Raw genomic sequence first — 25,338 nt, 5'->3', positions numbered from 1 at the left:
AGGACACAGTGTCACGGCTGGGGATTCGAACCCACACTCTGCTGATCAGAAACACCAGAGTTTGAATTCGGTGCTCTTAACCGCTCGGCCACGACACTTCCTATATGCTATTTTCAGTAAAAATGCGCACAACGGTTGACTTAAAAACTATTTGAAGGAATTTGTACCCTTCGTTATGAAATAAAATTAATTTTAAGGCCAGAATCTTGACGACAAATATACTGGCCGGATCAAATTTTGGAGCTGGCAAATTTTGTCAATTAATTAGTAGTTAATTAATCACAGTAATATACGCCATTTTCAATATACGCACAAAACAATGCGGTTCTTATAATACAATTTGAAAGAATTTGTACCATTCGTTGAGGAAAAAATTAGCTTTTTATTCCAGAATCTTGAAGACTGCATACTGGGCGTATCAAGTTCTTGAGCTGGCGAGTTTGGTTGACTAATTAGTGGTTAAGCCACTAACTTCAGGTTGAGATAAACAAACACACACACACAAATAAAAATAATAAATCATTTATAAATTAATGAAAGAACAAGTGAAGTTAGTGAATAAATAAATAGGCCAAAATAGACAAAACAAAATGTATGATCAAATAAATAAATAAAACAACATACACTTTTGCTCAATTGAATGAGCTATTAAAAGCAGTTAACGAGAAGGTTTGAAAAAAATAAAATAATAAACAACCCCATCGTCTTGCCATACACAGCAAGGCAGCCACCCCTTCCCAAAGCAGCTGGCAGTGGGGGATTAAAACCAATCCCACAGAATATGGTTTAACTGGTTTAATCTCGGAATCCGAGTGAGAACTGACATATAATCATAATGTTCAGCTGTCTTTTTATACAGAACAAAACATTCTATAAAAATGAATCAATTTTAAATCATTAATAAAGGTAGCGTTTAGCGTGGAACCTGGCAAAACAACCTGCCGTACTCCACCAACAGAGGGCGCTAGGTAGCGTGGCCAAACTAGTCTGGTCCCCCGACCAAAGATTCCTTGACGTCTCTTGTTAAAACTCTTAGGTCAGGTATCACCCACGGTTAAAAATAGAGCATGACGCAACTTGTCAGGGTCGGGGTCACTCTAGGGAAACCATGTCTGCACTAACCCTCCTCCCGACGGCCGCGAGGCCGGAGGGAATACGAGATTCTTTTGATCGGCAAATGACAATCTGGTTCAACACGTATAATTTCGACAGCTAGTCACCAGATTTGCCCCATTTTTATCACTTTCAAAAATCATGACACTTAATAATTTAATCCTCAATGTCTATAATATGAACACTCAAGTCAAAACACCATTGAGAAAATATTTGTGAAGAAAAAGGGGGAAAAATTACCAGATTCCGGAGCGATTTCCCAGGTTTACATTTTGAACTTGTCGCATCGCTTTGCAAACGCTTTATTTAGGCACAACGCCTGCATTGGCTTTAAATAACAATAGCTGACATAAAAACTCCTGGGAGTCTACGGCCGACAGGACTGACATTATGATTCGATACCTCAGCAAGTAACATTTTAAGGGAAGCTTTCTACTATCCCTATCTTCAAATACTGTGTAAGCTAACTGAAAATGTGTATACATGTAACAAAAAAAGGAGTCGGATTCAGAAACAACAGAAGTCGGGGTGGTGGGGGGGGGTGTGGGGCAGGAAAATCTGTAATGCTGTGCGAAACAAATTCAAGAAGAGAAAATGACATCAAGGTACTTAATTGCTTTCATTTGTTTTAACCACACCCGTTATATATGCCCACTTGTTCCTGTGAGAAAATCTGCCAACATTTCCATTTCTCCACAGTTTTTTGTGGCATGTCATAACACTGGATTCAGAGGATCTGTAACCTTCGCTCACATTTTCTACATCATAACCCTATCTCTTCCAACGTTTCTGTAACCACATGTTAAAAGCCATTATACACCTTTGGTACAGAAAAAAAAAAAAAAAAAAAAAAAAAGTTCACAGATTTACAAATAATTTACAGAGGGTAATGGTGAAAGACTTCTCTTGAAATGTTATTCCATGAAAAGCTCTGCTTTTTGAGATAAAATTAAAACAATATCAATTCTCGGTAGCGAGAATTACGGATTTATTTTAAACACATGTCATGACACGGCGAAACGCGCGGAAATAAGAGTGGGTTTTCCCGTTATTTTCTCCCGACTCCGATGACCGATTCAGCCTAAATTCTCACAGGTTTATTGTTTTATATATAAGTTGTGATAAACGAAGTGTGGGACTTGGACAATACTGTTTACCGAAAGTGTATAATGGCTTTAATAAAACATTATAATTTACACTTTTTAACAAAAACTGATTACATGTACAAGGTAACATAACACAATCTTGGTTAAATATAACATTATTAATAAAGCATAGACGTTTTTATATAAGCATCTAAAATTGTATGTAAACATTGTGGATAATCAGCGAAAGTTCAATGTATTTTAAGAGTAAATTTGTTTTAAATATGTGTACTACTCTCAAAAGAAAACGCACCAAAGCTGGTGTTTAACCCTCTCGTGCGCATTGGCACCAATTTCGATACCACGATGCTCAGTTAAATTGGAGTTTCCAGTTAGAGTCAGATTTAGGGTGACATTTTTAGCATAAGTTTTGGAATCAGTTTCAGTTTGTAGGCACGCTCAAATCAAAATAACTGTTTCGCAAAAGTATTTTTTTTTTATCAGGCTATATAAGTGCCTATTTTTTTCAACGGAAAAAGAAAAGGAAAAAAACAACTTTGTATGTCTACACCACACCTAATAGGCCTACCTGGTGCGTTTATGACTACACGTTCTAAGGTTAAAGCCATACAACGAATAATAATTGTATGGTATTTTTTTTTTTTTTTTTTCAACTCCCAAATCTCCGTAAAATTGGGTTGTCGGCTGTCGTTATTAAATGAAACAAGCTCTTGTTGTCCTTTATGACACGAAAGCACAATTAGTTGTCGTCAAGTTCTGGGTGAATGTTCACATACAAATACTTTTCCGAGCTCGTTAACAGTCGCATGTAGATCTGTTAAGAAACAAACACAACTTAAAAGTCCCTCTAGGAATAAAGTAACGAAGCACAAACGTTGTTAAAGGCAGTGGACACTATTGGTCATTGCTCAAAATAACTTTAGCATTAGACCTTTATTGGTAACGAGTAATGGGAAAAGGTTGATATTTTAAGACATTGTGAGAAACTGCTCCCTCTGAAGAAATGTAGTTTGTGAGAAAGAAGTAATTTTCCACGAATTTGATTTCGAGATCTCAGATTTGGAATTTGAGGTCTCGAAATCAAGCGTCTGAAAGCACACAACTTCAGGGTGTTTTTTCTTTCTTTATTATCTCGCATTTTTGACGACCAACTGAGCTCAAATTTTCACAGTTTTTGTTATTTTATGCATATGTTGAGATACACCAAGTACTAGTCTTTGACAATTACCAATAGTGTCCACTGTCTTTAAACAAGCTTGGAGGCAGCATTGAAATACGTTTATTTGTTAAGACTTCTTTCCCATGTTCGCTGGTCCTACCGTTGTGAAGACACGAGCAGATGCGAGTTTAGTTTAAAAAAAAAACTCAAACATTCAAACTGCTGAAGTATTACATTATTGTATAAAGTAGTTCGACTGATTTTGTAGGCAAAATATATGTCACAAACAAGGGCACCTGAATCGTGTCTAGGGCTATGTAATGTTAGAAACATTTTCAATTTAACATCAATATGGTACCATACGAACAATAATTACAATGTGGTATACACTTCTTAGCATAGCGTTAATACGCTTTCCCCGGAATTATGTTTAATTTGCAAATCATAATGGAATCAACCAAATGAACTTACCTGATCCTCCTTGCTGTCGGCCATTGTTTCAAGGTCAGAAACAAGTTTCTTGAAAGATGGTCGACCATTTGGATCCTCCTGCCAGCACTGAAGCATCACCTCATAACTGTTAAGCAGATCAACCAACAAGCATCAATACCCGTTAGCATAATTATTGTGACTGTTATATGAATGCAAAATAATACAAATCGTAATATCAAGTTTTTGCCTCAATAGAATGTGGCAGGTCAAACACGTCTTACCCGTGGTTTCATGATTGGTGATTTTGGAGTAATGTTCTTACATAGCAATGAAACTTAATGCGTATAAGACCATTTTAAACGATTTTCAACATGTTATCAGGGGCCTATTTCATACAGCCAGTAAGCATGAAAATTTGCTAAGCATGAAATTTCATCCTTGACAAAAAACAGGATACCAACCAAATTGCCACAGGATAAGCAAACAACAACTGACTGAATACTAGTATCATGCAACATGCAACAAATGGAAATTTGGTTGGTAATCCTGTTTTATCAAGGAAGGCATTTCATGCTTAGCATTTTAAGCGCTTACAGGCTTTATGAAATTGGGCCCATGTGGTATTGTTAATGGTATTTCAGTGTTCTTACTCAATTTGTCATATAGATGCATTATATAGATGAGGAAATTATATTGATCATGAGATATTGATGTGTCATGCTGACAAATAAGCACGTGCTAGTTGGAATGAACTTTGATTATTGAAAGAAGTATAATTATGTGCTTATTGCATAACACTTTTATAACAAACTCTCTTACATGTTGTCATCCGAGTTGTCTGGTTTGGGCATACGGTATCCATTCTCCAGCCTTGATGTCAGAAATGGAGTCTTGATACCAGGGTACGGTGTCCCGCCTGTATACGAACAATAATCACAATGTGGTAAAACTGTATTATTTTGATTTATTTCTTTATATTTTAAGTATTTTGTTAAAAGCACTGAAACAGTGGTCTTACCGAGTGTGGCAATTTCCCAGAGCAGGATTCCAAAGGACCACCTGATGTGTGAAAAACACATGCACAATTTAATGATTTCATTTACTTGGATCTGTAAACTTGTTCATTAAAATTATGATCAATCACAATCAACCAACACAGTGATTTTTTTTCTTGATTTGTTTTGCATGAAAACATGGAATTTTCTTTTAAATATAATTGTGTTTTTAGAGTTCACTTACACATCACTCTTCGAGGTGTACGTTTGGTGGGTCAGTGATTCCAGAGAGAGCCAGCGAGTGGGGACACGGGTCTAAAAGAAAGTTAAAGATATCAACAAATTGAGAATTTCTATTACGGAGGTAGTTTTGTGTGGTGACAGAGGTGTGCCTATACATATTATTTGTAAATAATTAGTATGCTTATACAAGTGAAGTAATAAAGATCGCTGTGACACCGTAAAATATATCTATATTTGTGAACAGTGCTGGCTCACAGAAGAGCCATGTGTCGATATACGCTTCATTTATTGTGCTCTGTCCAACTTCTAGAAAATGCTGGACTTTGCTGTGAATGGGACGTTTTAGGGATGACTTGGTTTCAGTGTTGAATGCTAATAAGATACCTTGGATGTCTGCACGTAAACGTCTTCTCCACGTGACAAACCGAAGTCAGAAACCTTGGCATTCAGATTATCATCCAGGAGAATGTTCCTTGCAGCCAAATCACGATGAATCACCTGTAAAATAAACACAAAATGCTAAATTATTATAATGTGATGCTTCAAATATCGCTAACAGTGTTGGTTTTGGCGGTATTGAGAGATTTAAACTATGCTAAAAATCACAATAAGGCTTTTCTTTGGAAACAAATGACAATGACTTGCCCCATGTGCAGCGAGGTGTTGCATTCCTTTAGCCACATCCAGAGCAAACTGGAGCAGCTTCTTAGGAGACAGCGATGCTTGACCATCATCCTCCATGGATCGAGCCTTCCTCAGGTAGCAACGGAGGTCACCGTTGGATAAGTACTCCATAGCTACGTACAATATACCTTGACATACAATTAAGATGAAAGTTTAAGAAACTTTTTTCATTTGGTAAACAATAATAAACTATTTAAAATGAGACAAAATAAATTAAAATTAAGTTGTTTACCTTCATGTTGACAAGCTCCTAGAATCTTGACGAGATTAGGATGACTTCCATGAAGAGTCATGGTTTTCAGCTCTTCTAAGAAATTTTCTCTGTCGATGTAAGTGGCATTTTCTGAAATAAATTGTACAATTTCCTAGTGTCAAAACTAGTAAAGAAAACATTAGTTGTCATATGATATTTCACCAATTCCATTTTGTGGTAAAACAATAGATGTGTTATTATTTATTTAATCAAGTTCCCCGTTTGAATGCCACTTCAAACGGAAACTAGGAGTCTAACAAACATCTTAGTCTTGATCTTTATAAACCGGTTTCATATGAAGTATATTTTGGAACAGCTCTGCGTATAACCGTCTCGTGATAAACTGTAATAATAATATAAATAACATACCTTTGAGCGTTTTGATCGCAGCCTTGCATAGATCTCCTTTAACCGTTACCACACCATAACGCACTTCACCAAAGTGTCCCTTCCCAAGTACTTTATTTCCTATGAACAAATCCTCCCACAAGATACTCCATGGATTAGCCCATGTAGGCAAACCGACATCTTCGTATGTAGGTTGTGATTCTGGTGCTGGTGGTGGTGCTGGTGCTGGTGCTGGTGATGGTGATGGTGCTGGGAGAGCATCCCTTCGTGCAGATGAACCGGGGCCCACAGGTTCATAAACTGACTCTTGGACTAAAGACACACCCCTTTGGGTTGGTGCGCTGGTGGGTTTCTCCTCTATTGGTTCGGCATTCTCATAAGAAACCTAATGTGGAGTATTATAAGACACACACCAGTAAATTGTTATAGAAACCTAGTTAATATTGGTACATAAAGGAATTGTTTGATCAGAAATGGTAAATGCATTGTACCTGGTTTAATATTCTGAGAAAGGAGTCGGACTAACGTTCCCTTCACTTAGGGAAAATTTTAGCTTTAATGTTAACCAACCAATAACTAATCGATTAGGTACGGGGCTTCTAAAAGAGACTCGTGGAATGAACATTATGTATTAAAATTACAAAAATCAATTTGTTCCCTCGAAACAACATTTCGTTACCTCAAATAAGAATGTTTTCAAACCCTCAACAAACTGTTGTTTTAATCAACATCTTATGTCGTGCTCCCTGGATGATACAATTCCGTCGAAATGCTGTTTTGTTCAATGAAAAATTATTTCATTCCTCGAAACGATTTGTTGTTCCCTCAAAGAATGATTTCGTTCCTTCTAAAGAAGCTTTTTTGAAGAAACAAAATAACATTTCGATGCGACAAAGTGATATATGTCGTTGCTAACGAAAAAAGGTCACTCACAAGCTCATGGCCAGCATTAATCCCTGGATGCTTCAGAGGATTTCTTCTTCTTCGTTTACAACGTCTTCGGGTGTAACAGATTACACCAACTACGATCACGGCAGCAGCAATGACCACACAAATAACAATAATCAGAATGCTCGGTGTAGTTGACGGTAATTTGGCTACAGAAAAAAAATATGTATGGCGTTTCAAATAATTGACCGTTTCATTTCAATCAGGTTTGCCTCATAAAATGGATTAGTCAACTTAGTGATTTGTTTTACAAAATTATATGTTATGTTTGTGTACGCTTTGTTTGATCACCGATTCATTAATTTGTTAATATCACAGGTAATCGCATTACAATTACTATAGGCAAGATGTACTTTGGGCTTACCTACAAGTGGGTTGTTTTAGAAAACAATGACCATTGTTGAATAATGGACTTATTTCTCTACGATTTGCATTGGGGTAGTTTCTTTGTTTGCTTTGACTAGAAACAAAAAAGTTATTTATACAAGTATTTTCATTTTTTAAATGTCATTACTATCAAATCTAACTGTTTTGTTTCTGTTGATTCAACAGGTCCCCATGTAGTCCTCATATCGATCAATTATTCCAAAATGATCCTACCTTCCGCAGCTAGACAACCGAGCTTAATATATGGAGCAAGCTTTTACATATATTTGTGGGACGTATGGTTTATTATGTTGGTTTCATTAAAAACCATCCCCAATTTGCATCTGGTAAAATACTTTTAAGTAATTAAATTAGTTTTAAAGTATCTTAAGAAAGGCAAGGAATACTCACTCCCTTCATCGGTTCGTAGAATTTTCACAGCAACTGGTCCTAAACCAAACGAATTCCCTGCAGCCACTGATAGCGTGTAATGTGTGGATGGTATAAGACCGGTCAAATCCAGTGATGCACTGAGCACGTTGTTATTTCTTATCACCGCCCCATCATCAGTGCTAGTTAGAGTGTAACTGTACTGAGTTATAACACCATGACGACTGCCACATTCTGGTTGATCCCAGGAGAACGAGAGGGTTGTATTGGTGACAACAGTTGATGTGATGTCTCTTGGAGGGCCACTTGGTGCTGGACAAAAAAAATTAAATGAATGAAACAGTGGCGGAGAGATCTTGAACTGCCAACGTCATATGGTTTAGAAAAACCCATAAAACTACATGTAAATTATTGTATTTAGATTTTTTTTTTTTTTTTTTGCAACTCCTGTCCTGTTTTGCCAAAGGTAGCATTGCACGCGACGCTCAGTTTTTGTGCAAAATGCACAATTCCAATGGATGCTAGGTTAATAGTACCGTGTGTATTGTATGCGTTACGTATTATTAGCACCTGCTCTGTTTAAAAGCAATGTTAACTTTCAACCAACAGGAATCCCTAACTCTTCCAATACAGGTACTATAACTTAGTGCATGTAGCAATGTCGGTGCAGATGATGTACACTTACATGTACTCTTGGTTAATTCAATGAGAGGATGGTTAATAATTACAGATGCTTAGTGTTGTCATGGTATGTGCATGGGATGATACATCAAGGCCTCAACAAGGGGCAAGTTCGGGTGGCGACCATTTTTTTTTGTCAACCACTGGTCAATGTTCCATGGTTACCTATGCATACAATACATCCTGGGTACCATGCAAAATCAACCAATGGTCGACTAAAGTCGACTTTAGTACCTCACTCGAACTTGCTCAAGGCAGTTGTTTTCATTGAAAACAGATGACATTGAGCACAAATTGTGAATTTGTTTGAGAATGTCTTCAGTGAATGCGTTTAATTTTAATTGCATGATATTCGTCAATGTATTATGCCTATTTTAAATGAGCACCGGCACTCAACTGTATCATGCTAGGAACATTGAGTTTTTAGCTGCCAAGATAAGTTTGTTTAACTCATTTCTCAAGTACTGTTTAACATTGTAGACTCATAAAATGTTACGGGATGACGTCATGGCAAGGTTTTTAAAATTGAAAAACGACATTTGCTTTTCGCTGTATCTCAACGAATATGAATGCTATGATGTTCATATTTCAGCATCGGATAGATAAAGACTTGGACAACATTTGAAAAGTTAACGCCAAAATCGTACGACCATAACTTCCGGGTCGTTACCCTGGGTCAAAGTTCGCCTTCGTGTTTTTTCCATCAAAAAAACAACTTTTGAGCTTATCTACGGCATAACTCAAGATTGAGATCGATTTGAACCTTGAAACTCAACAGATAGTTGAACCTTAGTGTTTTTAAGACAACACAAGCCTAATTACGTCATCATGACGTCATCAGGTATTAAATAACAACAAAACAACGTTTAAAATGTGTAAAAATCATATGGCGCGAACGTTTTTGGGGAATCCCAAAAGCGCTCTTGTTTGTCCAACAAAAGAGGGCGCTGTTGATTATCAAATCTGTGTACATCATCCCGTGCAGGGGTAGCTAACTTTTTAAAGGGTTTCCATAAATTGCAAATTAAAACCTAAAGCCAATTTCACACAAACATATTGCATTTGTGAAGAAAAAAGGAGTTGTTAAAAACTGTGATACAAGTTTAACTATAAAAATTAACGACACGTTGTAGAAAAAGTCATCTTTATGGTTCAATGTTTTTGAACTACGTCATCACGTAACGTCCAACCGAACACCGTGTTTTTGTAATTAACAAAAATTCTATGTCTAGTTAATCTTAGCATTGTTGTGCACACCTTTCAATAATGTTGAAATATTAACATTTACAATTTATTTGAACTGAAGTCGTATTCACTTAGCTTTTTCTCCCTATTTATCATGTTATCTGGTTAATTGTTCGTTGTTTTTGTTGTACTGACCACTTTGACCGACGTGAGAGTCGCAACAGTCTTGATTAGGTAATGCTGGGAGTCATCGTCCCTGTGTGTATAATTTGACGTTGAATTTCCACAAAAGATCGTATAGTAATTTCAGTATTACAGCGACTCTTAATAGATCAGTGCATACAACAATGTTGCACAACGAAGCTTTTACTTCTGAAAAGATGGTGATTTGTTCTGTAGTAAAACAATATGTCTAAGACTCACCACTCTCTCCTGTAGTGACTGAGACAGAAGTTTCTTGTCCAGCGCCAATCTCATTCCAAGCCTTGATGTACACAGTGTAACTAGAGAATGGTTGTAGACCACCTGATATTATCAAACTATCGGCGTATAAATCTGTAAATTAACAGTATAAGAAAAGGTGAGAAAAGTAAAAAAAAAAAATTCAAAGTTCCATACTCCAGCTAAAAGACATCCCTCCTTATTACGCCATGCGTGGTTATAAATTTTGATAAAACCAAGTTAACTTCTTTCGAGTATACAACACAGGCAGCCAATCTGGCACAACGGTAACTTTACTAAGAGTGACACCGTGTATCGTCACATCAACAACGTCTTCCGATCTTCAAGTTTTTCAATTGAAGACGCTCAATTGCAAACTTTCATTAACCTAACTTCTGACGAAACCTGACTAGACCTATCATTTTTTTTTTAAAGCTCCTATGCATCAGTCAATGAATATGCCTGTGGCTGAATCAACATAAGCCATGATGGTTGACTTAGAAGGTAGCGATAGTAAAGGCCGAGTCACACTGCAGCGATAACGAAAATGATAACGATAACGACGCAAAGAGAACGCAATCTAATGGTTGAAAGAGCGTGTGCGTATTATATTTCGTTATCGCTGCAGTGTTAAGCCCGGTTCATGCTTCCTGCGAATGCGAATGTGATACAAATGTTGACGTCACAAAGTCGTAACGAAATTCGCCCTGAGTTGAGTTGTGCTCAACTCTCTTGCGAATATCGCAGCGAAAGAAGAGTTGTGACGTCAAATTCACATCAAATTCGCATCGCATTCGCAGGAAGTATGAACCGGGCTTGACTCGGCTTTTACAGTGGAATAATACCCGTATACACATTGGTGGCTTCAGCTATGACTGCGACTGTTCCTAATGGTATTGCAAAGCATGACCTATGTTTCAAAGCATGACGATGCAGCGATCTGGCCATAGCCATAGCCATAACCGCCATTTTGGACATGAACAACTGCGGATAAACATTTTCTAAGAAATGTGACTTGCTAACAACAACTAAAACATTTAAAGGTTTCCCAACAATATATGATGCTATCCAATGTGACAGGCGTAGCCCTGGCCATAGCCATAGGTGGTTTGAATCATCACTGTCTGACACAACACATTATGGCTAAGGAGCAAATCATCAACTGTAATCAAAGCTGCTGTGTCTTGCAAGACATGTACCTGATGTTGCTACAACTCGTTGCGAAGTAATTGCCTGACACTGGTCTTGATTGGTCAATTCGTATTCAATTTGGTAACGCTCCACTGCACATAGATTGCTGACAAACTTCCAGACCAGTTGAATCTGAGGTGATGGGGTCGGTGGAGCTACATCACGAAACAAAGTCGCGACTGCTGGAACTATCATATATATAAATTGGATTATGGATTGTGTAATATCCTTCTAAGACACTTATGGTCATTAAACGCAAGTTATTGTCAGAACTAAACACTCCAAAAATATATTCACATGGTGTTACCAACAGGTTCATATTTAACTATATTTTTTTTAGATTTGGTTATTTTTCAAATTTACAACTTAAAATTGTCATTTTTGTCTGTAAATTGCTCTCGAAACAGGATTTTAAAGCAACAAATTTTTGTTTTACAATTTTTTCCTCCAAATCGTAAAAAATATGATGCAGATTTTACGACTCAATCTAATTTTGCTATGCTAACTTTTTTCAAAATGGATAAATCACACGTATTTATTGCATTATATCACACTCATTGTCGTGTTTTAGTTTCAAGGGATACAACAATCTATCCCTTCCTCTTTTTCGGTTGGTTTTGAGCAGCAAAGGATAAACAAATCTATCCCATCCACTTTTCAGCTTGAAAAGGTACTTTATAGAGAAAAACAGTATAGTTTTAACATTTTGAAAACATCTTCAAGAAAAGTTGCTATATATTACCGGATTTTAACGCAATAAGTTTTTGTTTTACCATTTATCCTCCAAATCGTGAAAAACATGCTATAGATTTTACGAATCAATCTAATTTTGCTATGCTAACGTTTTAAAAAATAGATAAATTACACTTATTTGTTACAATATATCGCACATTTTGCCGTGTTTAAGGTTCAAGGAATAAACAAATCTACCCCTCCTACTTTTTGGTTGGTTTTAAGCAGCAAAGGATAAACAAATTTATCCCTTCCACTTTTCAGCTTGATTTGAGCACCAAAGGATATACAAATCTAACCCTCCTGTTTCTTGCTAAGTTTGTGCACCCGATACTGAGTTTGTTCTTCCAAAAATATTTTATGTAGAAAAACAGCATAATTGTAACACTTTGAAAACATCTTTAAGAAAATTTGCTATATATTACCGAAAAAGGCAAAAAATAAAAAATCATAGTTAATTGTGAACCTGTTAACCGCAAACCTATAGAAATAAATACCATTTTGTTTCTTTTATTTTCAATACAGTAAACTTTCCTGTACAAGAATATATTAATAACACAAAATATTGATCTTCGTTTAATAAAATAAACAGGGAGGCCTATAATGGACTGATGAAACCCAAATCATGATATCAATCGAAGGAGCTCGAAACAAGAAATACATCATCGGCCAACCAGAAACTATTTACCTTCACAGGATGTTGAACAGTTCAAACCACCAAGTCCTGCTCCACAATCATCTGCAACAAGTGAACAAAAAAGGACTTTCTTATATAAAGCCATTTAGCAAAAAGCTCGTATAAGCACTACATAACTGCTTAGAACTAACAAATAATGCTTTATTTGCAAACACAGAATACCAGCAAGTTTACGTTCCTGCAATTTGTGTTCCAGCCATTTCTTGCTTTTACAAAGAAATCTGCCAAGCAGAATTGTCAGATTAACAGAAAGCAGATTCAGGTGTTTTAGTTCCACAATTGCTTAGCAAAACATCAACAGGAATGCTATTTTTTTCTCATACTAAACTGCATTCATGCTGGCACGTATAGACACTGTTGGTTGGCAAATGCCATTGACTGTTTCCAGACAAAGAATTAAGAATTTAATATTTTAAGATAAAAGATAATCATTCCTTCTGTTTTTGCAATAAGATCTTGCATTCATCGATCTAAATTTCAAAGTTCAAATCATGATGATATTTCAGTTCCACTGTTGTGTTAAAAAGAATGTCCATGTAATCAAGAAACAGCAGGATAATTTAATTTACCTTGGCAGTTGATGCCCTTGTAGCCTGAAGCGCAGTTGCCTGGGCAACGGCCTATTGTTTTATTACAAGTAGTGTTACCACTGCAGTGACACATTTGTGCACAGTTCGCTCCAAATGTCCCGTCATCACATTCTAGAATGAGTAACAAGTACAAGGATAAGTCTACCTAAACAAAATCACAAATATTTTGAAATCTTTGTTTGGACAGACTCCCCCCTAAACAACTTTACAACAACAGTACTATAAAATTGAACTGGTACAATACTGGTTGTTTTGGCCCTTGCAAGCATTTTCTGAAGGAAGATTATGAGAACGTGTCCGTGATGTCTCAATGAGCATGTCATGATCATTAGAGATACTCAGAAGTTCAACATCAAAAACCATTTAATTTTCCCCCGAAAAGTTGCATTAGAAATGATATTGTATTGGTTGTGTATTGTATAAGGTTAACAAGTATAGGTTGTCCTATTTGTGAGGGTATTCTTTCTTGATAAACCATTTAGCAAACTTACCATCGTGATGTTGACCTTTGATATTTTCACTACCGAAAAAAAATCCTGCCTTTCTCAAAGTGAAACCCCAAATCCAAGTTACATGTCACTTTTAACTCAAGTTACGGTTAAGACAAAATTCCTTGCCAGACGGACAGACGGATGCCAATCCGGGAATTGAACAGCAGAAGAAACAATTGCACTCTGTTAAACCCGTACCTGTTTTACAATCAATTCCTTTGTAGCCAGCGCCGCAGATGCATCCAAATGGATCTGGTAAGCAAAACAGCAGCCCTTCACATGACGTAGTGTCAGGCAACACACCAGAATTACAATAGAGACTGCCATCTTTACCAAAGCGGTTAGGTCCAAGCACTGTAATCACAAATTATTAAAAGGACAACATGCGATCAACTCAAAGTCAGCATTTTGAGAACCTCGAAGGTGGTTATAAACAAAAACATTACATCAGTTTTAATTGTAGAAACTGTCAGAAGCTGTCGAGTTACTTTTAGAAACGTGTCAGATTTTGTATTCCAATTACGAATTAGAAGAAATCGAGTAACAATTTTGCTGGGGCCAAATATACAAAGTGGGGCTATTCCCCTTATGCCTCTTCCACCAGTCCCCGGTGGAAAAAACATAAACAGCCAAAGTTTCAATCTAGTTAGTTGCAGTTAAAGACAGACAGAACGATGTGTAAGAAACATCTCGGTAGTCTATTCACAGTTCCAGAAAACTCACCAATTTCACAAATATCACCGCTGAATCCAGGCGGGCAAATACACAAGCCACCAACATCATCACAAACTCCGCCATTGAAGCAAACTGGACAGATTCCACTGCATGAGGTACCCCATCTATCTTGCTGGCATCCTGTGTGTTGTTAGAACATAATATTTGTATGTTCATAACTTCAAGAAAGCAATTAATAATTAAGCCACAATTTGAAAGGTTCCCGAGGTCCGTATTATTGTTCTGCATCTGTACATTGGTATCAAAATATTTCAGTGGCGTAACCAGAGGGGGGGCAGGGGGGGCCGGCGCCCCCCCCCGCTCAGAACCCTTGCCCCCCCCCCCCCCTCTTGCCCCCCCCCCCCCCAAATGAAATCAGAGATAAGTATATTCTTATACATAGGGCTTATATATAAATCGTTTAAGGCTGCATAAAATGCTGTCGTAAAAAGGAAAACTTTTATTCATATCAGTAGGCCCTATGTGGACTATAACATGAAAAATGCGTGGAAACGCGCGCGCGATCGTATTGGCGGTAAATGTTTGTTGTGGTTTTGCGGTTACAGAGAGTGCAGGATGTGACAAAGTTCTGTTAAATACGTGGTGGTCTGAACGCAGACCAATACTAATAGCTCCGTAAACACAAAGTCAGATCATGAGGTAGAAATTTCTACCTCCATGGTCAGATGCACTACAGAGAAATTTACAACAGCAAACAATGGCCAGCGAAAAAGGTTGCTTAGACCATTTCTTCTCCTTTGAAGCAAGCGGTGCAATTGAGAGGTAGGCCTATTTTAAATATCCGTTTCATAACTAACCACCCACAATTTCGATCCTGTATTTTTTTTTTTTTGATGGCTTACACTTGTTACAATAAGGCCGAGTAAAAAAAAGAAACATGTTTAGTGTCTGAGTTTCTCAAAAAAAAGGAAGGAGGAGGGGCTTTTTATTTTTTATTTCAAGATGGCCGCCATGAATGTCAAATATCAACTGTTTTTTCTGCTGCTGAAATACACAAAACATTAATGAAACAGTTTGGTCAAGGCATTCAGACAAGACATTCAGATTTTTTTTTTTGCTGAGATCATTTAAAATAACCCTTTTTCAAAAAAAAAAAAAAAAAAGAGGTGTCCTGTAAAAAGGAAGCGGCGGGGACGCTAAACATTTCTATTTTTCTATTTTTACTTGGCCTAATATTATTATGTTTTGGGTATTTACACACCCACAAAGCCTATTTGAGAATGCCGTGTACAACTCTAAGTTGGTACTTGGTGACCACAGTTGGTAATTTAATCCTTTATACAGTCAAAAAGTTTTATCTTATACAAAATGACAAGTTCTCTAAGATGTTGTTGTTTTCGCAATCTTTTGTTACCTGCTGACTATATGTAGACTGTTTTAGAACTGCATTGGTGTGTATCAACTATATATCAGTTAACACATTTAATAATAATCTTGCACTTCTTTGGCCCCCCCCCCCCCCCAAATTTAATCTTTGCCCCCACTTGCCCCACCAAATGAAAATGTCTAGTTACGCCACTGAAATATTTGTACCAAGACAGTATAACACAGATGAAATCTCACAAAGGAAAGTGACAGATAAAGCATAAAAGTAACTTCAGAGGTGAACAAAGATCAATAAGTATTAAACGACATTTTTAGGCAATTTGCCGCTGGGGAGAGGAGGGAGTGGGGGCCACACACGTAGTTTCTAGAGGGAAGTATCCTACCACACGATGTTCTGCCACCAACAGAGCCAACTAGATTTGTTTTTATCTGTTGCAATTAACTCTGTTTTGGGAGTTAAAAACGAGTATAGCCAGCGATAACTCCCAGTTTATCACACTGTAAAGCAAGGAAGCTAAAATGCCAAGCAATACATTGAAAGTGAAACGGTAAACCTAAATCAACGTTCGATTGACCAGGGTGGATTGGAACCTGTGACCCGTGGCTCACGACCTGTCGGTGTCATACACAAATACTACTGCTTTGAGGGTTGCTATTGAAGGGTATGTATTTGTTAATAACATTTTGACAATTCATGGCAATAACAATTTACGTTATAAACAGTACAGAGCTTTAGATAGTATAATGCATTCATTAGGAAACATTTCGATTTAAAGCCATTGGACACTTTCTGAGCAGAACAAAAATTAAAAGTTCACAGATCTAAAAATAACTTAAAGGGTTTACAGAAGGTAATGGTGAAAGACTTCCCTTGAAATATTATTCCATGAAATGCTTTACTTTTTGAGAAAACATTAAAATATTATTCAATTCTCGATATCGAGAATAACGGATTTATTTCAAACACATGTCATGACATGGCGAAACGTGCGAAACAATTAGGGTGGGTTTTCCCGTGTTTTTCTCCCGACTCCGATGACCGATTGAGCCTCAATTTTCACAGGTTTGTTATTTTATATATAAGTTGTGATACACAAAGTATAGGCCTTTGGACCATACTGTTTACCGATGTTGTGCGATTGCTTTAAAGAACCTACGGTTATGGAAAAAAAATCACTTTTTATTCCCGATATTTGAGTATAAGAAACGTTACCGCAGTAGTGCTTCTCAGGATGTGTGTTCTTATAGGGATTCTTCATGCGTTGGCATAATGATTAACGCGACCACCATTTAAAATGAAATTTGTAGGCAAAAAGGTAAAAGGGACACGTTGCCTTGGATCGGGCGAGTTGGCCTAGGAAAAATGTTTAAAACCGTTTGTTATGAGATACATTATGGTAAGAAAGATGTTTTTAAAGCAGAATAATGATCCACACAAACATACCTCGAAATTGCGTGGTCTTCCTTTTATGTTGCAATGGCGTGCCGTGTTAGTTCACGACGACGCATAAGAAAAACCGTGCAATTTCGAGGCATGTTTGTGTGGATCATTGTCTTCAACTTTTAAAATATCTTTCCAACGTATGACATTTTTTAACAAACCGGTTTCAAACGCTTATCATAGACCAACTCGCCCGATACAAGGCAACGTGTCCCTTTAAGTTTACAACCACACTTAAATCGCATAATAATAATAATAATAATAATAATAAACAATCACACGGTTAAAACAAATGTATGAAATGCCTTTAAAACTATGTATTTCGAATGTGATCCTAAGTGCAATGATTTTCCCGAGGCTCTATTCGTTACTTACTGGTTGATTCATTTATTTGATTTACCTGTAACAAGTAACCTCATGAGTGCCTGCCTGCCTTCAAAGCGAGGAGCTCTGAAATGAACCTCGTATGTTCCAGCATCTGTGTAACTAGCTCCATTGATATCATAATAAAGTATGTCATTGGACCACCTGATGACATCGCTGCTATCTTTTCTCCAACGAGTTAACTGCTGGCCCGTAGTAGCATTAACTGTTAGACGTACCGTTTCCCCTAAGTTTACCGTTTGGCTTATATCAGTTGGCAGATAGTCAGCTGATGAGAAACAGAGGCAATAATGTCGATGAACTGGTTAACCATTTTTCCCCCCTTTTTTTCTTATGTAAATTCGTCCCAAACAAGGCTAAAAGCCACTCTTGGTAATGGGCTACAAGAAGAAAAACTATTTAAAGTTGAAAGAACTCATAGGAGCTGAAGGTATGAATTGATATTCCTCTCATTCTTAAAACAGTCTATCTGACAATAGAGGTACAGCCAAAAAAAAAGAAAAATTTTGACATTATTAAAATAAACTTGTTTTACAATGTTGTACTTTGTTATGAACAAAAATAGGATCGAACTTACTCAACTCAAACTATTCATTGTTGTGAAAAATAAGTAAAAAATAATCGTGGCATAAGACAAAAATCTGTTCATAAATGAGACTATGAGATAAAACAATATGCAATTATTTGAAGTCAATATAAGTGCCAGAATCAATACCTGTACTGCTCATAATAACGGTGCCAATATTATAAGTCGACTGTCCAGTCACTGTCGCTTGACAACCATATACACCAATCCTAGAGATCCCGCCAGATGCCGGCATCCGTAGAACAGAGACTGAAACATCACCGTGCAGAGCAGTTGGGTCCTGAATGCTGCCGGTTGGTAGGCTTCGATCATTTGGGTTGTAATCTCCCGGAGTTGTGTAAGTGAATTGAGTACGCCTGATAGAAAGACTTCCGGCCAAGTTGACAAAGAATCCAGCGATGAAGGTATCCTCCGCATCAAGTGGGACTCTTGGCTTAGTTACGCACGTAAAATCGTCTACAGCAAACACACCTATGAATTTAAATAGGGAACACTTTTTAACAAACTTCCTGTTCATCCAGTTTCGTAACTTGGACGAGGGGCACGTGTCCTTCCCACTGTCCAGGGAACCCCCCCCCCCCACCCCCCCAACACACACACCCACACCCACACGCACGCACCCTCCCCTGTTTAAACCTTGACTTTTTTGGCAGAAACGTACCAGAATATGCCTCAATTCAATTGTTTTAATATGTCTAAATACTTGTGTATCTACACACAAACAATGACATGTTTGTTTGACTCCACTCGGATTATCTTAAAGGAAGTGGACACTATCGGTAAATTACTCAAAATAATTATTAGCATAAAACCTTTCTTGGTAACGAGTAATGGGGAGAGGTTGATATAGTTTAAAACATTGTGAGAAACGGCTCCCTCTGAAGTAACGTAGTTTTCGAGAAAGAAGTAATTTTCCACAAATTGGATTTCGAGACCTTAGACTTAGAATTTGAGGTATCGATATCAAGCATCTGAAAGCACACAACTTCGTGTGACATGGGTGTTTTTTTTTTTTCAATATTATCTCGCAACTTCGATGACCGATTTAGCTCAAACTTCCACATGTTTGTTATTTTCTGCATACGTTGAGATACACCAAGTGAGAAGACTGGTCTTTGACAGTTACCAATAGTGTCCATTGTCTCTAAACCCCTTTACCTGAAAGCTGATTTTAATTCCGACTACATTAAGGAAGATAAAGCACAATCCATATTAATTAAAACCCGTTTTTAAGCCTTTATTGTTAATACAATTATTATTAACTACTGAACTGATAATTGCGCTGATCAAAAGTACCAATGCCAACAGAATTGCCCTAGAATGAATAAGGGCTTTCTGTTAAAAACAGAGAGAGACATACATAATAACAATAATAATAACTGTTACACGGTGGTATTGGCTCCCCCGTATGAACTGATGTTGGTAATGTGTTCTAAAAATTTACTATTGTTATTCACTTACTATTAACTTATCAACTCACTCCTCTTTTAAAACTAGTCCACCAAAGTTCACCAATAATACACAGTTTGCATAAACTACAGATTTAAACGCATTCGGGTTAGCAGATTTAACAAGCTTATTGTTCTTGATTAACCATTGTTCATCAGCTGCATTGTATCTGCTAGCTCAAATACGCCATTGTGGAGATTACATAATATGCTGCACCTTCTGCAACACCGACAAGTTTAAACTTACCCAAATAGCAGCTTGAAAAAACAATCACAGTTATGAGGAAGTAGGAGACGACCCGGTTGCATGTATCCAAAACCTCCATAACCAGACTGTCCAAATAGTGTAGGAACTTGATGGTGTTGATTCACATTATGGGTGGGGGGGGGGTCAGACTCCCAAGATTGAATGGATAACACAATGCAACTTTCGGTTAAGACCGATTTATAGGTCGTTCTTGCACGTATACAAAATTTTGCACACAGTTTATATTCACCATTTTTCCACAGTTTCGTACCAGGAAATACCGACTATTATTATTACAGTGAACTTGAACCCAGTGCGCCAAGTGAGCTATGTATAATAACTCAGTGACATAGCCTAATGTTGATCCATCCGTGACTCGCTTGAAAAGTGTTTCTCGTCACATAGGAGTCTCTAGCCTTTAGTCAAGTCGCAAGCGGCGCCCCAGATGTCAAAAGAGCCCAAAATGTCATGCACGAAAAAAAGGACCAGCGCAAGCGGGGAAGCCGCTTTGCCGCTCGCGCCGTTCTTTTTTCATGCGTGACATGGTGCCACAGCCCGCGCCTTGAATAAAGGCTAAGAAGTCACCAGTGTATGCGTGTTCGTAAGTCCCAATTACATGTATTATGTTTTATATCGGGCTGAAGAGAATAAATAACACGGAACTACACCAGCAAAATGTTTCAGGAAACTAGTGCGGAATTTGCGCCACATCGTAAAGTGATTGCGCAGCAGTTTCACGTCCTTAAAGGCAGTGGACACTGTTGTAAATACTCAAAATAATCATTAGCATAAAACCTTAACTGGTAACGAGTAATGGGGAGAGGTTAATAGTATAAAACATTGTGAGAAACGGCTCTCTCTCAAGTGACGAAGTTTTCGAGAATTCGACAAAGAAGTAATTTTTTCACAAATTTACTTTCGAGACCTCATAATTAGAATTTGAGGTCTCGAAATTAGCATCTGAAAGCACACAACTTTGTGTGACAACGGGTGTTTTCTCTTTCATAGTTATCTCGAAACTTTGACGACCAATTGATCTCAAATGTTCACACGTATGTTATATTATGCATTATGTTCAGATACACCAAGTGGGAAGACTTTAAGTTGCATTTTGCAGAACTTGCCCTCTCTGCGCAATGTTTGTAAGTTTAATGATAACAAAACAGCGGACGGGGCTAACACAACTGTATAGACTTTTGTTTTAATCGACTGTCGTCTGATGAATCCAACGAAAAATGCAACGGAGCGTACACAGGTCCCTTGTATTGCCAACGATAAGAATAACCAACAATTAAGAACACAAATGAAATTACGATACAGATTTGTTTCATTGAAAACAAGTCATTTTATTTAATTGTTTGGTTGCATTGACCTCAGAAACTAATTTTAAGGAAAAACAGAATATCGTGGATATTTGTATTTCTCTCGAAATGACAGAATAATTTCATGTCACAACTTTTGTTTCTTTTAGAGGTGTAAAATAATTATTTGTAATTTTAATAAGGGAGAAACAAAACAGGTCAAACAAACAAAACGTGTTCACACGTAACGTAAAAAATAATTGACTAAACAAAATATCGCAAGTATTTACACAGTAAAAACAATTAATAAAAAAAATTAGCATACTTATCAGCAAATGAAAACTAACTCTTATACAATTAAAATAAAGAACTATTTTCGAAAGCAGCCCAGTATCACTTATCACCTTTTATTTACATAAATATTCACGTGAAAACAATAAAAACAAACTCGTGATTTTATTATGATTTTTATACTAATACCACTTATTGTTGGAAGGTTCGAATTTTAAACAGACTTTTCTTCAACATGTAGCGATTATTTCAGGATTACCTTCATCTGTTACAAGTAAAACAAACATGCCGTTATGTACTGTATGGAGTATTAATATATTACTTGTTTACTTATTTTCATAATTTCTTTCAGTCGACTGATTTACACTATTCATTGGTTTAACCACTCCGTAAAAACGTTTGTGTCAGCTCATATGCCATGGTTCGTAGTGAGGGGTATATCATCATGTGTCAGTGATTTGGTTAGAGAGGGTTGGCAACCAAACAGGCCCTTAGCTGCAGGGTTTCAATTCAATATATATTTTTTTGTAAACCACAAGAGAGTTGGGGTTGCACAAAGATAATTGACTAAAGTTGGACTAGTCAATTGTCTTTGTTCAACCACAAATCAATTAATTTTAGATCTAAAAAGAAGAAAAAATGGCTAATTTAATTGCTCGCATACAGTAACAACGTTGACACACGTTTAACTGTATGCGAGTATTTACATAACCTTTTTTAGAGATTTAATACTAAAGGAACACGTTGCATTGGATCAGTCGAGTTGGTCTTTGAAAAGCGTTTGTGACCGTTTGTTATAAAATGCATACGTTAGAAAGATATTTTAAAAGTAGAGTATAGTGATCCACACAAGTATCACTCGAAATTGCGTGGATTTCCTTTTACCTCGTCGACTAACACGATGGGCCATTTATGGTTTTGACTCCCATAAATGGCCGACCGTGTTAGTTTGCAAAGTAAAAGGAAAACCACTCAATTTCGTGGCAAATTTGTATGGATCATTGTATTCTACTTTTAAATCATCTTTCTAACCATATGCATTTTATAACAAACGGTTACAAACGCTTTTCAAAGACCAACTCGACCGATCCAAGGCAACGTGTTCCTTTAATAATCGAGTTGAAGTAAAACCCTGCATAGCAAGGTTCTGTTTTGGAAGTACATTACGCTTATAAATAAAAAGGTGTCGGTTCAACGGCTATTCTGCCACCCAAGCCAACAAATAAAGAGTGACTTATTTCCTTCCATTACTTAAAGGATTTGGGTACTTTTTCAAAATGTCCACATATTTACATTAAACTTACAGGGTTTGAAGATATTGATAGTGGAAAGCTTCCCTTCAAATATTACTAACTAAGGTTGTGTAGTTCTTGAGAAATTAGTAAAACAAGTCACAAAATTATTATGGTCTCATGAGACCAAAATGATTATACCAAAATCATAGCATAACTGGTTAATACGTTTTTACATGCTGAAACTGAGAACTGAATTATTACTTTTACTCATTTCTCAAAAACTACAGCACCTCAGTAAGTAAAATTTCAAGGGAAGCTTTCTACTATCATAATCTTCAAACTGTGTAAGTTTAATGTAAATCTGTGGACATTGTGTTTTTTTTGTTAAAAAAAAAAGTACAGAATACCCTTTTAACTACAATTTTGAATCTGCTATAACCCCTCTACACCCTTTTGAATCTACTTAATTGTTCAAAATGTATTTTTAGCCTGACAAGTTTGTTATGTCAGGATAAGTTGTTATTTTGTTTTTTCTTTATTAAAATTTTCGTGTGAACGTGTGTTGAGCGCAGGGCACTCCTACGGAATCTCTCGTTTTGGATTTTTTTTTCTGTAGCAATTTCAGCTTGTTAACTAGGGTTTATTCTCAGTGTTTTTTAATTACTGATTGTTGTGTAGAAATTCTGCATTTATTTCATGTTTATTTACGGGACTTCTCTTGGGTGTTTTAACTGTATGGTTTCTAATAGGTTTTCTTTTAATTGTGCAGCGCCCAAGAGCATGTTTACATGGATTACACGCTCTATAAATTTCCATTATTAATGTTATGTATTATTATTATAAACCTCGACCGGTACCTTTTTCCCGAAAAAAAAAATATTTTCAAAGTTGCTTTAATCTTTAAATATCTTCTTTAAAAGTCTCCTTCCGCAATGCGTTTTACTGTCGTATTTATGTTTCCTGGCACTATGCAAAATGTATCACCCTTTGTAATACCAATACGTCCTGTGCATGGAAGTTATCAGTAAGTTTAACGGAAACGTATAATAAAAACAAGAAGATTATGGCATGTCAATGATTTTCTACTGTATGTTAACTTGTTCTTGTTAATATTGTTATTTGTTTTTATATTACCAAGGTTATGAACAAACAATGACAATAGTTTTATGTGGCCCAATGCGCTGCCTATATATACTAACTTTTAACTGAACCATTACGTGTAATCGTGTTAACAAAGGTTATGTGAATATCAAACTTAATAATGAAAATTAAAACAAAATAATAACAATAATTTTGGTTAATAAACGTAATAGTAACTGTCTCGTCATTCAAAACTTAGTTTTTTTGAAAAATCGTCATTCCTAGTTTTGAAAAGCAAAAAGCAGACTTCAAAGATTGCTATTTTTGACGTACCGTCGTGTGTTTTTCTCCGAGGTCTGGGTAATGATAAAAAATGTTACTTAAAAGCAGTGGGCACTATTGGTAACTAATCAAAATAATTATTAGCACAAAACCCTTGGTAACCAGTAATGGGGAGAGGTTGATAGTATTGTGAGAAACGGCTCCTTCTGAAGTACCGCAGTTTTCGAGAAAGAGGTAATTTTCCACGAATTTGATTGCGAGACCTCAGACTATTTAGAATTTGAGGTCTCGAAATCAAGCATCTGAAAGCACACAACTTCGTGTGACCAGGTTTTTTTTTCTTTTCTTTTTTCATTATTATATCGCAACTTCGACAACCAATTACGCTCAAATTTGTACAGGCTTGTAATTTTTTTGCATATGTTGAGAAGTGAAAAGACTTGTCTCTGACAGTTACCAATAGGCCTAGTGTCCAGTGTCTTGAAAAACATCTTAACGACGTAAGTTCTCATAGATTGACGAACCCGAAGCTGATTCCAGATACCACGTCATCACCTGGTAACACAGTTGGTACTGAGCCTGAGATAAAACCAAGAACAGTGAAGATAAACACGCTATTGGGAGCAGTGAGGTGTGTAGGACACACATATTCCATCAAACGATTGTGCACTGCATAAATCAAAATATCTGCCATGGCGGTGACTTTGGTCCAATAATACGTTCAGTAACAATTTATTTCAATTCCTCGCGATGTGGTTTTTAAAGAAAATTGCTTAACATTTCCCCTCACATTATAACTGGGAATAAAACTGTTGTAATTTGCCTATCCAATTAATATTCCAATACAATGATATAATACTAAAACAATGAAAGCCGTTTTTTTTCTTCAGACTTTTACAACGAAAACCGTTTTTTAATTGAATAGGACCACCAAAGT

The 25,338-nt window shown here is 36.7% G+C and overlaps 2 protein-coding genes across 3 annotated transcripts in view; both read right to left on the bottom strand.

The window, feature by feature from the left end:
• Window positions 1-1,975: 1,975 nt before the first annotated feature.
• LOC139945885 (angiopoietin-1 receptor-like) lies at window positions 1,976-20,328 on the bottom strand. The gene is made up of 20 exons (XM_071943388.1): window positions 20,213-20,328; window positions 18,647-18,988; window positions 17,948-18,199; window positions 14,769-14,900; window positions 14,244-14,399; window positions 13,534-13,665; window positions 12,956-13,006; window positions 11,544-11,723; window positions 10,327-10,458; window positions 8,059-8,349; window positions 7,267-7,430; window positions 6,355-6,718; window positions 5,965-6,075; window positions 5,694-5,860; window positions 5,433-5,546; window positions 5,050-5,120; window positions 4,829-4,869; window positions 4,630-4,726; window positions 3,850-3,955; window positions 1,976-3,033 (listed from the first exon to the last, which is right to left on the bottom strand). Exons 1-20 carry the CDS (start codon window positions 20,289-20,291, stop codon window positions 2,959-2,961), a joined length of 3,057 nt encoding a protein of 1,018 aa, XP_071799489.1. The 5' UTR covers window positions 20,292-20,328; the 3' UTR covers window positions 1,976-2,958.
• Window positions 20,329-23,398: 3,070 nt separating this feature from the next.
• Window positions 23,399-25,338, bottom strand: part of LOC139945879 (receptor-type tyrosine-protein phosphatase mu-like) — a 46,934-nt gene continuing 44,994 nt past the window's right edge. For both annotated transcript variants that reach the window (XM_071943379.1, XM_071943380.1), the window contains one exon: window positions 23,399-24,980. In XM_071943379.1, coding sequence (XP_071799480.1) covers window positions 24,894-24,980 — 87 coding nt within the window. In that variant the 3' untranslated portion in view covers window positions 23,399-24,893. The remainder of the gene's footprint in view (window positions 24,981-25,338) is intronic.

This window comes from Asterias amurensis, chromosome 13 (assembly GCF_032118995.1).
Source record: "Asterias amurensis chromosome 13, ASM3211899v1".
NCBI classification, from domain to species: domain Eukaryota; kingdom Metazoa; phylum Echinodermata; class Asteroidea; order Forcipulatida; family Asteriidae; genus Asterias; species Asterias amurensis.
Note: the sequence above shows the minus strand (reverse complement) of the source record. Positions and strands in the feature narration are given on the sequence as shown.

Bases quoted from the DNA above. Each gene is read 5' to 3' on its own strand.
- LOC139945885 (XM_071943388.1), bottom strand. From the start codon at position 20,291: ATGGAGGTTTTGGATACATGCAACCGGGTCGTCTCCTACTTCCTCATA. The intron at 5,121-5,432 runs GTATCTTATTAG...ACTTTCTTTTAG, and splicing joins TTTACGTGCAGACATCCAAG to ACCCGTGTCCCCACTCGCTG. The intron at 3,956-4,629 runs GTAAGAGAGTTT...TCTGCTTAACAG, and splicing joins GACAACTCGGATGACAACAT to TTATGAGGTGATGCTTCAGT.